The 16,526-nt window shown below is 39.9% G+C and overlaps 1 protein-coding gene across 1 annotated transcript in view; it reads left to right on the forward strand.

Moving 5' to 3' along the window:
• Positions 1 to 16,526, forward strand: part of LOC122790665 (hyaluronan mediated motility receptor-like) — a 761,750-nt gene that overhangs the window by 103,959 nt on the left and 641,265 nt on the right. The window contains exon 3 of the mRNA XM_044058189.1: positions 661 to 924. Coding sequence (XP_043914124.1) covers positions 661 to 924 — 264 coding nt within the window. The remainder of the gene's footprint in view (positions 1 to 660; positions 925 to 16,526) is intronic.

Here is a 16,526-nt window from a genome sequence, read left to right on the forward strand (position 1 = left end):
TATAACTATAGATACATATACTTAAACATAGTTATAGATAAAGATATATACACACACACACACATATATATATATATATATATATATATATATATATATATATATATATATATATATATATATATATATATATATATATATATATATATCCAATAAAACGATCGTGTCAGCACACAGGTTGCAAGTCCATAAAGCATTTATTGTATAAATTCCACAAGCGCTTTCACCCTAACTCAGTTGTAGGGCTTTTTACACTTGAAAAAGCCCTACAACTGAGTTAGGGTGAAAGCGCTTGTGGAATTTATACAATAAATGTTTTATGGACTTGCAACCTGTGTGCTGCCACGATCATTTTATTGGATTAGTGGTTTTGTTTCTACGATCTTTTTCCACTTGTTTTTTACATACATATATATATATATATATATATATATATATATATATATATATATTTATAGAGGGAGAGAGAGAGATCAACACATGTCTATATCTATCTATTTTATATATGTATGTTGCTTTCCTGATCTATAAAGGTCTGTCATTGGTCTTCTAAATATTGCATATGCTTATGTTGATATAATTCTTCCAACAGGTGTACTGTATCACTCTGTCTCTAACCTATTGTGTGATTTTTATACTGCACTTTGTTCTTTTCTAAAGTGCCACAATAAAAGGGTCAGAACAAAGGCAAGAGGCTCCCCAAACTCGCAGTCGGCCCAGCTATGTGAGATGAATAACGGAATGACTGTTTCAAGCCTCTCAACTGTAAATACAAGTCAGTCGGACATAATATTAAATAATGGACTTGAGATTATCCCTACTACTTGTGACTCAGAGGTTGCTGATGCTCTAACTGAATTTAAGTTATTTCCCAGGAATTTGGAATTAAGTCTATTATTTAAAAATGATAATATTCAAACCCAGGTATGTAAGAGATCTAGTACCTTTATTCCAATCAGTACACCTGTGATTACTGCTTTTCAAAATATATGTGAGAAAGGAATTCATCACTGATATGATTGTAATGACAGACATAAAAGGTATAACTTATTTAAGGTAGAGTATGATTCTCTTAAAGCACTGCAGAATAATACTGATATAGTAATAAAGCAGGCCAATAAGGGTGGTGCAATTATCATGAACAGAACTGATTACACTGATAGAATGTATGAATTTTTAAATGATGAAAACGTTTTTAAAATTATTGATATGAAAAAAACTGCGTGATATTATTTTTAAAGTGAACAGCTTATGTGCATGAATTACAGGTACAGAATGACATTTGATGCGAATTGTATACATATTTTTGTGTAGCCTGCCCTGTTATGCCTATTCTATATGGACTACCCAAAAATACATAAAAACAAGACCAAATATGAGACCTATTGTTTCAAGTAGGGGATGGATCACCAAGCCCATTGTGCTGTATTTAGATAACATGTTGATCTCCTTTTCTACTAAAATTGATAGTTTTATTTGTGATACAGCTGATTTTCTACAGAAGCTTTATGTGTGATATGAAGCAAATTGATTATCTGATTATATTTTAGTAACTTTAGATATAAGTTCTCTTTTTACTGTTATACCTAATTATTACAGCATACGAGCTGTTAGAGAATTTTTATGTGAAAACAGTGATTTTCATACAAGAAAGATTGAGACCCTTTGTTTTCTGTTGGATTTGGTTTTAGGTAGCAACGTATTTTTGTTTGAAGATGACATTTATTATCAGATTTCAGGTTTAGTGCTGGGCACTTCAGTAGCCAATATCTATACTAATATAGCTATAGATAGAACAGATATTTTTGGTCTATCGGTGAGATACAAATCTAACTTGTTCTATAAGTGTTTGTGGATGACATATTTTTACTATGGGGTGAAGATGCATTCCCTTTGGAAGCATTTGTAAACTATTTAAAATAATACTAAAGATTTTTTTTTAAATTTTAACTCACCTACTCTGATGTTGCTATTAATTTCCTAGATATTAAAGTAGCGAAACATAGTAATGAACTGTCTACAAGTATATATAGAAAGGAGGTGCAATCAAATAGGTTCATACACAGACACATTATGCACCCTCAGCATATTTTCAAAGGAATAGTTAAGAGTCAGTTTTTGAGATTAAGTAATTTAAATACTAATAGTCAGACTTGTAATGAGCAAATAATCAAAATGATGAATGTGTTTTGAGTTAGGCAACATGATGAATTACTGCTAACTAATACTTTTCAACATGTTATTCCTGAAAGACAAACTAAGGTTAAACTATATTTTATACATTCTGAAAGTCAGTCCCTGGGCACTAATAATAACAATGATAATAGTAATAATAATCATAATAATATTATTAATAATAATAATAATAATAATAATAATCAAGTTAGATACATAACTCAATATAATATTAAAACTGATGGAATAAATAAAATAATTAGGGACAATTTGCATCTTCTTTATGCTCAGTGAGAAATCTATAAAGTTGAAAGTAACTTGCCAGACTCTTCATTCAAGAATTATGAAAATCTAAAACAAAACCTTTGTTATAGGGAAATCAGTCCTAAGCACAAATGTGTGCATAGTAGGAAAAATGGGAAATTTCCTTTGTCAGAATTGTTCTTGTAAATTTATTCTGAATTCAACAACATTTGTGCATCGAAATAGCAAGAGAATATTTAATTTTTAATGCTATATAAATCGCAATTCCAAAAATAGTGTTTATTTGGGTACTTGCACAGCATGTTTAAGTTTCTATGTAGGGAGGTTTAATAGAAAACTCAAAAATGGGATATTTGAACATTTGCCAGCTATATATAGAGGAATTGCTACTAATTCGCTTGCTAAACATGTCAAGGAGTAGGGGTCTGAGCATAGTTTTAGATTTAAGAACATTCAGATATTAGGAATGAGAAAGAGGGATAGTGACCATAAGAATCTTACCAAAGTTGTTGAAATGAAATAGATTTTATGTCTCATGCCGATAATCCACCTGGTTTAAATCTAGCTACTAGCATTAAATCTGTTTTAAGAAAAAAGCAGCAGAAGCTGTAACACTGCATATATTATATTATATATTGTGAAGTTTTTATGTAACATTTTCATCTGTTTTTATATTTACATCATGCTGTGTCTTAAGTTCTTTCTAGTTAGTATTTATTGATTCTACTTTCTCAGTGATGGTTTTATCATGTGACTGATTCAAATTATTTTTAAGGGATACTTTGTTGCTATTATATGTTTTTACATTGAGAAAGGGAGAATTCCTGAAGGCTTTGTATATGTGAGAAGGCTGCCAGCCTAGCTAGATAAAATTTTGTAAATAATTCTATGTCCTTGTAAATATTAATATGATCCACAGGGTTAGTTGACAATTGTAAGAACACTATGTTATGTTCTGAGCTTCAAAAATGTAACCACAGTGCACCCTGCTGGAAGAAAGCTGATAAGTAAAGGATTTTACAACTGTGTGTGATCTCAAACTTGGATACAGGATGTATGCTGCTGGAAATTATTTCTAGAGATAATTACTAGGTTTAACATGTAAAGTGTCTTTTATTGCTGTGGCTTCCTGGCAGGTGCAGATCAAAAAGAAATGTTAAATTTTAAGTCTCTGTTAGCCTGGGAGCTAAATCAGAAAAGTGTCAAGAATGATGTAATCTAAAATGACTCAGCAGTAATGTGTATTATCAATTTAAGGGCTCTCTCAAAAGTAAGAATGGAATTTTGTATTTGTGTCTGAACCTGAACACATCAGCTCACCAGCACTTGATTTGCTCTGTAAGATCCAGATCTTAGTATTTCTCTCAGAGATAGGTAGGAATACAGTAATATTAGTCTAGCAGTTTAATATAGTTATGTCAGACCGTCCTACAATGTTGTTTTAAAGTATTTCCTGTGATTTCTGAACTCTATTGTCACTGTGTTGAATCAATGAGTATTGTCTTGTGTTTTTATTATTTATTATATGTTTAAACCTTTTAACTGTGGCTGTTTTATGTAGAGATAATTTAAGCTCTTAGAGTACTTGCATGTATTTGTTGATACTGTATAAGCCACTCCAATAGCCTGGCTGTTTGTCACACTTACTATTTGGATAATAATAACATTGCACAGTAGAATTGGCCACCCTTTGGGAAGGGCCTTATTAGTAGCTGATACATAGTGGTTGGTAGCAGTGATTTCTACATTATAGTCTGGACAGAAGGGGGCATAGCTAGTCAACCTGTGCCAGCCCTCCCCAGGAGCGTCTGTGTGTTTGTATATAAATCATATCTCAAAATGTGTGTGTCAGCTACTTGCCAGAGACACGAAGCACCAGTTAGACAGAGAATGTGCTGGAGGTTGTGGCTTGACCACTTGGCTGAGATCTGAACCCTATAGCTGTGCCAGTGGGGAGTCTTATTGGAGATCTGGAGAGAAAGGGAGAAATCACCCCAAACTGAATGTGATCTATGTGCGCTCTTAAGGGAAATTGTACTTTACTGTGTGTGTACTTGTTATCCTCCCAATGTGGATGCCCCTCGCTGATGCTAGTGGAGAGAATTGAGGCTCCTTGATTACTGTGCCAGTGGAGGGGTGTTACAATATGATTGAATACATTTATTATTATACTTGTGTTGAGCTCCAGTGTGTTGTTTTGCATGTTGTTCTTTTGTAAAGATCCCACGCTGAGACTGAAACTGGTCAGTTGTGATCAGAGTTCCACCCTGGTTAACAAACTCAAATAAATACATAGATAAATAATTAAATATCACACATAGCTGTTATATGTTTTCTAGCAGTATATATTTCAACTGTTACCTCATTAATCAGGGAACCAGTTAAAACCTCCAAACAAATCCTCCCTTCAGGGTTACATTGTTAAACGCTTTTGTTTGTTCAGCAGACTGATACCTGGATCAGTAAACATTCCTAAATGAAATCATCCAAATGATGTTAACATACTGCAAGAGGGTCTCACGGCAACTAATGACTGGTGTCAAAATCATGGCTTCAAGCTAAATGCAAGAAAATGTATAATCATACCAATAGGCAAAAACACAAACCTGTGGTGAGAGATCTCTGCAATCAGGTTGATAACCTCACATTCAGCCATCATGTAGCTGCAATGGTCAGTAAAGCATTTTACTTGGTCCATCTCATAAGTAAAGGGATTGCATCCAGAATAAAAGGATGTTATTACCTATCTATACTCCTCCCTCATTAGACCAATACTGGAGTATAATGCCCTGTTTGGGATGTACCTCTCTAAACATCTGCAACAACTAGAAACGCCACTGAAATATCTCACATAGAGAATCCATGACCTCTAACACCTGTCCTATGCAGACAGGGCTCAAATCGCTATCACTCTACTTGGTATCATACAGATTGCTGAGGGGTGATCTGTGTCTCGCGTACAAGGCAATCTTGGACCCTGTTCTACTAGAGATGCTTCATATCCATAAGTCTAACTCCTCATGGACTACCTGCTCAAAAGGCCTAAATCTAATATGCAACATCAGCAAAACCTGCTTGAGACAGGTTTGTCTCCTAGAGGCTACCCCATATCTGGAACTTCCCATACACATCAAACAGAGCACCTCGCTGACCCTCTTCAAGTGCAACCTTGATGAGTGGATGGGAATCCACAAATTTGCCCCAGGGGTTCCACCTGTGTCCTTCAGTGATAGGGGTGACAGGTCCTGACTGAGGTTTCTTTTTGGGGATAAACTCTTGGCTAGACTTGGATGGGACCCAGGGCCATTAGCCTAGTAACCTCCTATGATCAAGTTACTTATATTAATAACTGATGTCTTACATTTATTTTTTGCAATCTTATTATAAAAGGTAAATTTTACTAGGACAGTGAAATTATTCTATGGATACTTTGGAAGAATTAATAGTTTGTAGTAGTAGTCACACTACTTTTCTGATGTAAGATGTAACATTACTGCATATACACTCCATTTGGTGGAGAGAAGCAGTTAGACATTTGTAAAGGCCACAGAAATGAAATACTATGGCAAATGGGAGTTACCATTCCCACAAGAGGGGAAAACATACTGGACCTGATCATCACCAACATGGGGACTCTATGCTCCAGACCAGAAGTGTATCCCTCACTGGTAAGATCAGACCATAAACTGATCTCACTGGATATTCACATCCCGACCCCACCCCCTGCCCAGAAAACCACAGTGAAAAACTTCTCTAAAGCAAATTTCACACTCCACAAAACCGAGGTGGAATCCTTCAAAGCCCCCGGGCCTGTGGAAAATATGGCCTAGACCACAGAATCCTTTATAAATGCATTCTATGAACACCTTCAGGAATGCATGGATCATGCAATCCCAAATAAAACCAAGACCCAATCCTCCAAAGGCAGACGTCCTGTCTGGTGGACCCCAGCCATAAACAAACTATACAATAGAAGGAGGAAGCTACTACATGATAGAGCAAAATCCCAAAAAGGGAGGGCATCTCTGATCAGTATTAGCAAAAAACTAAGGGCACTCATAAAATTGTCAAAGGCCAGCTTTGAGAGAAAAATTGCACAGGACACTAAGGATAATCACAAGGCTTTCTTTAGTTATGTTAGGAACCTGGGTGGGAATTCCCAGATATGCTCAGAATTAGTCCAAAATGACGAAAAATACACCGAACCCACAGACATTGCCAACATCCTAGCTGACAGGTTCAGCGCAAACTTCTCCTCCTCTCCCCACCAAAAGGGCAAATATCTATCCCAGCAGAGTGCTGCCCCCCTGACATCTCAGATGCTCAGGTAAGAGCCGCCTCTCCAAAGCAAAAACACAGCATCAATGGGACCAGACGGTGTCCCAGGCTGTGTCCTACATGAACTCCAAGAAGAGCTAAACCCAAACATAAAACTACTGTTCAATCTCAGCCTTACTACAGGATATGTACCCAAAGAGTGGCGTACAGCAACAGTGGTCCCTCTCCACAAAGGTGGTGCCTCAACGGACCCTGGAAACTATCGCCCCATAAGCCTGACTAGCTTGGTCTGCAAAGCTATGGAAAGGATCATCATGGACCTCATAAATAAAGATATTGGGGACCTACAGACACTGGATCCTACCCAGTTCGGCTTTGTTAAGGCAGATCCTGCCTCTCAAACCTGGTTGACTTCTTTGAAACAGTCACCAAGGCCATTGACGAAGGGAAGGTGGTCCACACAGCCTATCTGGACCTCGCAAAGCTTTCGATACAATACCCCACTCGGGCATTATAGATAAGCTCACCAGCTTAAATATAAACCCCTATGTCACTAGATGGGTTGCAAACTGGCTCAAGGACAGAACCCACATGGTTAGAATTGCTGGAGCCATGTCAGACTCCAAACCAGTTGCAAGTGGCGTCCCACAAGGCTCAGTCCTGGGACCTCTCTTGTTTGGTATATATTTCTCGGAGGTACAGGCCAACACGGAAGGACTGTGGCTGACCAAGTTCGCAGATGACTGCAAACTGGGCACCATAATCAACTCTCCAGCCGACACAAGCATCCTCCAAAAGGGCCTCATAGAAACAGACAACTGGTGCCAGAGCCATGGCCTCAAGCTAAACACCAAAAAGTGTATAGTTATCCCTTTGGCAAAAACAAAGTTCCCACAAATTACCACATAGGTGGTAATCCATTAAGTACAGAAGAAGTAATTAGGGACCTGGGGACCCAAGTTGATAGCAATCTCTCATTTGACAACCACTTGGCCAAAGTGGTTAGAAAAACATTTTATACAGCCCACCTAATCATGAAGGGATTCACATCTAGATTAGGGAGGTCATCGTGCCTCTTTACTCATCCCTCATCAGGCCCATAATCGAGTACAATGCCCTTTTGGGATGTACCTTACCAAACACCTGCAGCAACTGGAAAGACCCCAAAAGTACCTCACCAAGAGGATCAAAGGGCTCAAACAGATGCCATATGCTGCCCGGTTAAAGAAACTCCAGCTCTACTCAGTGGCATACCGCCTGCTCAGAGGTGACCTGTGCCTGATGTATAAGGCCATGTCCAACCCGGAATTAAGGGACATGCTGCACCTCAAAAAATCCAAATCCCATCGAGCTACATGCTCGAGAGACTTGAACCTCAGCACTGAAATAAATAGGACATGCTGGAGGGACAGATTCATAACCCAGAGGCTGCCTTCACTCTGGAATAAAATCCCAGTCCAGGTTAGGCAGAGTCCCTCATTGACTCTCTTCAAGAGGAGTCTTGATGAGTGGATGGGAGATCATAGATTTACCCCGAGTATCACTTCTGTGTCACCGTTAGACAGAGGCACAGTATACTAACCTCGAAAAAGGGCATAGCAAAATTAATTTAAAATGGGTGGCGAAAGCCAAACACACTCTGGCTAGGCTTATAAATGCCCTAGGGCAGATAGCCTAGTATGAACCTATGAACCTATGAAAAGAATGAGATAACTAATATCCTGGGTTTTAGGGTTTATAGGATTAGTGAATGTAATGTTTATTGTAATGTGATTTATTTGATTTTAACATGATGTGTGGTAACAGCAAATAATGCATCAGAACATTTTGAAATAAACTGAACTGAACTAATATCCTATACACAGTGGCTATGATTCCACAAAAAAAAAAACACCACAGTTGTTTACTGCCATGTCAAAAGGGCCATTTAATGCAATTGCAAAAAAAAATAGGCTAGTTGGAAGTTTTATTGAAAGTTTAACAGAGTTTCAGAGTTAATCATTTAACTGTCATATGATACATAACCAAAGACAACATAACACATGCCAGCTTTATCAATTTAAAGAAACCACACTGATATTAAAATTAAAACAGAGTTCCACACAGTCCGCATCTCTTTGCAGATACAGTCCAAATGCCAACACCAGCAAAACTAATTATACTAATAAGAGCATGCTAAATATAAACTACAGCACAGAAATAACTGCAGCTGTGGCACAGACAGAAAAATCATGACCCAAGGGAGAAGCAGGTAAAATATACATTCTGACCCTTCAACATTATGTGTATGTATGTGTATACTGCATGAAAAAGTTTAGTGTACATTGAGACCATTTGTACCCAAAGTTTACCCCCAGGATTTAATAAAAATCTGTGTAGACACTGTGTAGAGCCTACGCAGACTGTTACTGTGTCTCTGTACATGGTTCCCTCTTGGCAGCATACCATGCATATTAATCATGGCTCATTACCGAGGAATAGCCACGGAACATGGTTATTGAGTCAGTGTACGGAATGTGGTGCTAACTGTGTCCGCAGGTAACAAACTCCCTGCACTGTCTGACCACATTATATCAGTATAATTTAATATTTTTTTATATCTAAAAAGCAGGTTTTCTCTCCACACTGCAGACCAGAGCAACTGACACATGCCAGACATCTAAAAATAGAAACTGGATGTATTTAATTATGAATGAAAAGGTCAAGTTTAAGCATAGCTGAGTGGGTTTGTGTGGTGCAGAGATGTGCTCAGCAGTGCTTAAATGTAGCTTAGTGGTATATGTAAAAGTATAGAAGTATTCCATTTATCCACATAGCCAAAATGGTAGAGTTACAGCATTATCCGCAGTAGGTGCAGGGTTTGTATACCCAGAATAGTTATTAAGCATTTATTTTCCAAATACAAATTATGCCAATTATTTTTAAATCCTGATCTGCTCCACTCAACAAAGCTCTACTAAGACCTGCTAATCTGTGCCAAGCACTGCTTAAATAAGATACCTTTTAGCACTGCTTAGCACCACATGGCTGTGCTTAGCTGGTTTGTGCCTTACCAGTTTAAGCACTGCTTAGCTGAGCTGCACTGGTTTGTGTGGTGCTAAGCAATGCACCACACTTTTAAATATTGCCCAGTGTTGTTAAAGGGCAAGAAAACAGGTTGCAGATCCAGTTGGAGAGAAGTTATTTATGGATGGCAGTTTTGAATTTGATGGGATGTTGTTCAGAGCAGACAGAGGAGAGAAGATTATTCCAAAGTCTGGCAATAGTCCAGGAGTATAGGAGTTTACCTGCTAGTAGATTAGGTTTGTGAACTTGTAGGTTTTGACCTAGTAGGAGCATAAGGGAAGAATAAGGAGCTGAATGCAGGCCAGTCTTGTGGTTTATAAATTAGTCTGTGAGCGTTAGTTGAAGGTGAAGTAGGTAATGTGGGAATTCGAGCCAATGGAGATCTCTCAAGGTTATACAATGATGGGTTGAATGATGACAGTTAGAAGCAAATTTGGCAATTCTGTTGTAGCAAGATTCTAATTTTAGTTTTAGAGAGGATTGCAGTTACTAAATAAAGACAAACAGTTGAGTTTATCACATTATATCTTTCAGAAAATATGTAGTAATGCAGACACTTGTATTCTAGCAACTTTCTAAATTTAAGGGAACAATATTTAAATGATATCCTTATGTTTGGGCCTTTGTCTCCCCATTCTGTCTGGCTTTGTCCAGATTTCTTGCACTAAGAGGTTGAGAGGTATGGCAGAATGTGGGGCCAGTGATAGCAGGTAAATGTCCCCATGTGCCTGCAACATCTTGTAACACACCTACTAAGGCATCCGTGGCTCAGTACATATGTTCAACTGGGACCCTCCTGCAGAACAACTGACTTTGACAGCCATGCACATACTGATGGATGCATACATGTGTCACAGTATGTATGTCTGCATATATATCTGGCAACTACACCTGCTCCAGCACTGACTTAGTAACTCAATCTATTAAACCTGTGATATATAGATTATTTTGCCACACACAGTCCTGGGTTCAAATCCAGTGTCTCACATGTCAATTACATTATTATGAAGACAGCAAGTAATTATTTATGGCATTTGTTGACCAAGTTAGTCTTACTGAGACAAACCCTTTTATAGTAGAAGCCTGGGGAGAAAAGCTCCACATTTACAATTGCAAACAAAACTTACTACAAGAAGTGCAACAAAATGTACAACAAAAATAAAGTTAATATACATACTGAAAGTACATTTGACTAATTAGAGGGTATATACATATTACATCAATAAAAACAAGCTGTGTAGTCCTATTGGAAAATAACTCACGTATGTCAGAAAAGATGTGCAGTACTGATGCTGTAGATAAAGGGGTAACCTATTAGATGTAGAATATTAGTGACATAGATGAGAGAGAGGGAGATAGGTGTGATTGAGGTGTGGAGTATGGTTGATCCTTTAAGGGGAGTAGTTACAGTGGCAGATACATATCCTGTTTAGATAGTCATTAGTAGCTGATTTGAATGTAAGAGGGTGAGCAATATTTCTAATGTCTAAGTGGAGTTTGTCCCAGGACTTAGATGGGGATTAACTGTACAGGATTTGTTCTATTGTTGTGTCAGGCATGTAGATTCAGAGAAGTTTTGTTCAGAGCTTTGTAGGAACCTTGGAGGGGTGTGGAGGGTGACAACTGCGTAATGACTGAGTCTTGCACTTCTAATCCCCATAGGTTACTGCTACTGAATTATCTCCTACCCAGTTTTGCACGTCACAGGCCTGCAGGTAGGGACACACTCCACATATTTGTATAGCCTAACTATATATCGTCTACTACTCTGTTATTGGCACTGTTGCATAACAGATATACCTTATGCACATGCCTAAATTGGACTGTAAAGGTTGCCCCTACCCTGGCTCTGATGTAATGACAGGGCTGACACTGCTACCACAGTTAAACATACAGCTTGATGTCCTCCAAAGTGTTCACACTCCCCCCTATGTGTCCTAGGCTGCAGCAGCTGCAGAATGTAGCATATGCAGCTGTATGTTAAGTTAGCTGCTACAGACCTACCATACCTCACAATCCCACAGAATAAGGGATCCAGACAAAACCATACATAAGTGGGAGCAAGAGTCCAGCGATAGAGACACGTATAACAGTCTGTCCCTGCAAAGATAGTGAGCTGATAGGATAGCAGCTACTGCATTAATATGCATATTCTGATGGGTATGACATGTGACACTCACATGTCTCTCTCTCTCCTTACTGACTTCAACCCACAATGTTTAACACTGAACTGCCAGATAATCACAATGTCATGGGACATTGGCCAATCATATCAGGCAAAACTTTGGACATGATAGAAACAATTTGTAAACCAAATCAAAAATTTTAAATTGCATTTACTTGAGAGGAATTATAAAACTATTGTAAAAAAGTATTGCTTTGTACTTTAAAACTCTTAATAGATTAATTGGTTAATTAGGGGTTTGTATTTGTATAAAAGGATGGCTGTTGGTAATGTTTATTATCTGTTGAAGGTAAAAAGCCATGGTACCAGTGTGTGTGCTTAATTAAGAAATGTTAAACAGCTTTTTTCCTGCACTTTTCTGCTCCATGGTTGTTTTTTTTTTTTATAAATTGTGGACATACCTTACACATTAAAACAGTGCACAGTATTTGTACCCACCATCTGTGATGCTGTAGTCTTCACATCTCACTAACATCCATCTGAAAGACTAAGAAAGGGGCCTAGGCCTAAATGAAGTTCTTAAATATTGCACTGTGGTGCCATGTCATTGGCTAATGAAAGTGCAACTCAGCTGTTTTGGACGCAGTTAGCAAGTCTGAGCCACAGAGTCGTGCACAGACAATTACCAGGTAATGAGTATTACGTACAAAAGGCAAGCAACTGCTATAGGGAACATGTCTCTATATTGTTTTTCTCCTAGAGATAATGGATTTTCAAGCTATTTGCAGAGGAACGGTTAAAAAAGCAGTACTTCACTCTAATACGTATGCGATAGATGTCCCCATATAATGGGATGCAGATGGCAGGATGGAGGCATGAAGAAAAGGGACTACAACAGTAGGCCTTTCATACATTTATGGTAATGACATGTTGGTGATACTCTGCTGTCCAACAACTACAGGCGTGCCTCTCAACTGTCTCTGCTTTGAGTCAAATCCCAGCTCTGCCCCTGCTACTCCCTCCTACAGCAGTTGGCTATTGTAGGAAAGCTACTGGAATCTGTGTTAGACATAGTGACACTACGTAAGGGTGTACACTCCTGTAACCTCAAATGATGTACTATAAATCACAACCTCTCAGTCTGTCAATCCCACACATAAATAGTGCTGACATTGTACAAGTGTCCCTGACTGTCCCTGATTTACCCTGGCAGGTTCACTATTTTGTTGATATTCGTCCCTCATTGGTTGAGAGCTATGGCTAACATACCCGTCAACCCCCTACAGCAGGGATTTGGTTATAGCCAAAAGTAATGGGGAGAGACAGGCCCAATATCAGTGACAGGCGATACATACTGGACATACAATGTAAACATATGAATACACTAACAGATATTCCTGTGGCATACATGTTTTCTGATGGGTCTGGCATGTGACAGCCAGATTCCCTATTGTCTGTCAACAATCATCAATGAATGGTCAACCATTTGTCAGACATCCACAAGTTTGTTCCAAAAGAAACACAGTCCACAAACATCTGTGTAGTGAGGAGGTGGGATACCTACAGGGAACATATACTACAGCAGGTTGGCATTGCTGTCTGTTGTTGTGGCACACTGCTGTTGCTGGACTGTCCCCATGTAGTTGTTGCAATATCACACAGCTATTTGTCTGACAATAGCTATATGACATAGTAGTGGGAGCTTGCCCATAGGGACACAACACAACAGACATTATTGATGGGTGTAGCGACATACAGCATAATCTGCCATGACACATAGGAACATACCCAGTATTGCTACTGTCATGGTGATAGCTACACATGTAGTGTGCTGATAGACTGTGGGGTATGACGAGTGAGGGAGCGGTCAATACTGCAGGTTGTATTGGTTGTCCAGGGTCTGTACATAGTGGATGTCCATGTATCTGGTCCTGTAATGTGTTCCCATCTTGTTGTCTTACAGGAGCAATGTATAGAAGGAGGTACCCCATTCACAGCTGCTGAGAATGCTGCTATCCTGGATGGCCTCAGACTGCATCATCACATTCTGCTTTCAAGGAGTTGCCAACATTCTGACCAGCATGCAGCACTGTGGAGTGACCTTGTCAGGGTGGATAACCAAAGTGGACATCAGGACAGGACCTACAAGCAGGTCCAACATAGGGCCACAGATATGATCAATGCCACATGTCAAAGGGCAGCTGCTGTGGCCAGGGATCGTGCTGCCACTGGTGGAGGGTCTGCAACAGAACAACCACTAACAGCCACAGAGAAATTCCTGGCAAACCTAGAATCAACCACCAGCTCCCCAGGATCCATCACCCCATACATCTTAGAGGTGGGTGCCACAGCGTCCACATCAGAGGAGAGTCCAGGTAAGCTTACTTTGTTCACTAGTGTAACACTGTATCAGTCATTGTGGCAGGCTGTCAGGGCTATCTGTATTGGGAGGGTTGTTTTAATGCACAGTTTTGCACACATACTCAGAATTTCAACAATGTATGTAGTATCACATTAGCTACTGTACATGTGGATATATGCACATATTACCCACTAACAGTGCAACATTTGGTATTGCTGACAATCCATCTCCCTCACATTTTCATAGGTACATCAGGTGTGGCTGGAGTCTGTGGTCCTGTACCCAGTAAGTGTGACACCAATGTTTTATAACTTATATATACCATATGAATGTTAAGGACTGCCATTTAGCCCAAGGCACAACTGTTATGCTTAGCCAGAGTGGAATAGGTGTATGTTCCATACTGGAGTAGTTGGCTACACTGCATACAATGGATAATCAACACCGTGTATTTGTACAAACACTAACACATTTGCAGTTATAATCACGAGGAAGAGGCAATAACTCCAGGATGCCTGGCACTGACTATAGAAAGATGGTACATACAGACAGTGGCAGTGATACTACAGCAGGCATATCATTCACAGGAAAGGTGTACTGGGTATTATGTGTAGTTCTATCACATACACTCTCATATTGTGTAACCCACAGGTGTAGTGCATTGGCAACATTCACTTGATGTTGCTGAAGTACATGTTAGAAAGGACTTATCTTGTCTGTGTATGTTGTGTTTTTCTGTGTTGTGCATGAGATCACTGATGATAGGATGTGTGACTGGTAATGCAGTTGTTGTTCCTCATCTGTATGAGTTTGTGTGGGTTACCATATATTACACTGCAGGTAATAATGTACTGCTTTTGTTTCCTCCTCACAGGTGAACTGGGGGATTGGAGTCTGTCCCCTTCACAACCTGATGTCAGTGTCCCCTCGGGCTCCGATGATGATGGTGGCCATAGTGAGGCACAGGTGGGGTTGTTGGGCATTGAATCTGTCCCATAGGTTGACATTCATCTTCTGTCCCCATTGTCCCCACACACAGTCAGTATGCCCACACATTCCAAGTCCCCAGAAGCCACAGATATTGGACAGTCACATGGTGGCGACTTTGAACAGGACAGTGTGACAACTATGTAGACATTGGCCATAGCCAGACAGCTGGTGAGGTCAAACACAGGCAGACTGACGGGGTGCTCAAAGGAGGACTGCTGTCCATCCACCTCCTGTCACAGGTGTTACATCATGGGTCACTTGCCACATGGTTTGGGCCATCAGGGAGGCACAGTCATGTACCGAACACAACACCAGATAGATGCTCACAGTCATGGATGCAGCACAGTCCAACATCTGGGACTGCCTCCACCGCATTAGTGATGCCATGAATAATTTCACTGATGTAGTGGACAGATGGTGGGCCAAGACAGTGTCTGCACATTGTCTGTGCAGGAACATCTGACTGGGGTAGGGCATTGGGCACATAGATGTAGGTCAGCAACACCATTTGCTGAGAGACCACATATCTGTGCGAGCTCATGTTTTCATAGTGGCAGTACCTACAGCACTACAGAGGGAAGTATGCTGCCAACACCATGACATGGCAGGCCATGGGCAAAAAATCCTGGATGGTCCTGTGGGGAACATGGGCCCAGCAGACAGCAGTCACTACCTGGTCCTAGCACCACATCCAACCTTGGGGGTGGTGGCGCCAGTGCCATTCCTAACAGAGCAAGTTCCTGCATTCATGACCAGAGACAGTGATCTGTCCACTCAGCCATGTATAGTCCACAGCTGTCCAACATACACATGTGTAGGGCTAGCACTGGGCTTGACTGTGTACACGCATGCCCACAAACATCACTGTCACATGCAGGTCACCAACAGACACACATGGAACCTCTCCACAGCCCATCTAACCAGCAGCCCTTCCTGACTCACACACACATGCTGCCAACTGTATGGTACAGCCTAGGCCTCTGATACCCCCACACCACACCACGTGCATGGCATGATGCTTGTGCCACGTTCCTGCCATCCATGCCATTGATGCAGGGACATGCAAATATGTGTCCAATGCACAGGATGACTATAATTCATTCAATGTAGTTGTGCAGTGCAGTATTGTTATGCCATTGCAGGTGTTGTGGGCCATGACAAGTACTGTGTGCTAAGTTAAAACAACACAGATAGCAATGATTCTATAGTACATAACAAAAATAATTTAATTGCTAATATGATTAATAATCAAAGTTACACATAAAA

The sequence above is a fragment of the Protopterus annectens genome, chromosome 16.part0 (genome assembly GCF_019279795.1).
Source record: "Protopterus annectens isolate FY-2018-M chromosome 16.part0, PAN1.0, whole genome shotgun sequence".
In the NCBI taxonomy this organism is placed as follows: domain Eukaryota; kingdom Metazoa; phylum Chordata; order Ceratodontiformes; family Protopteridae; genus Protopterus; species Protopterus annectens.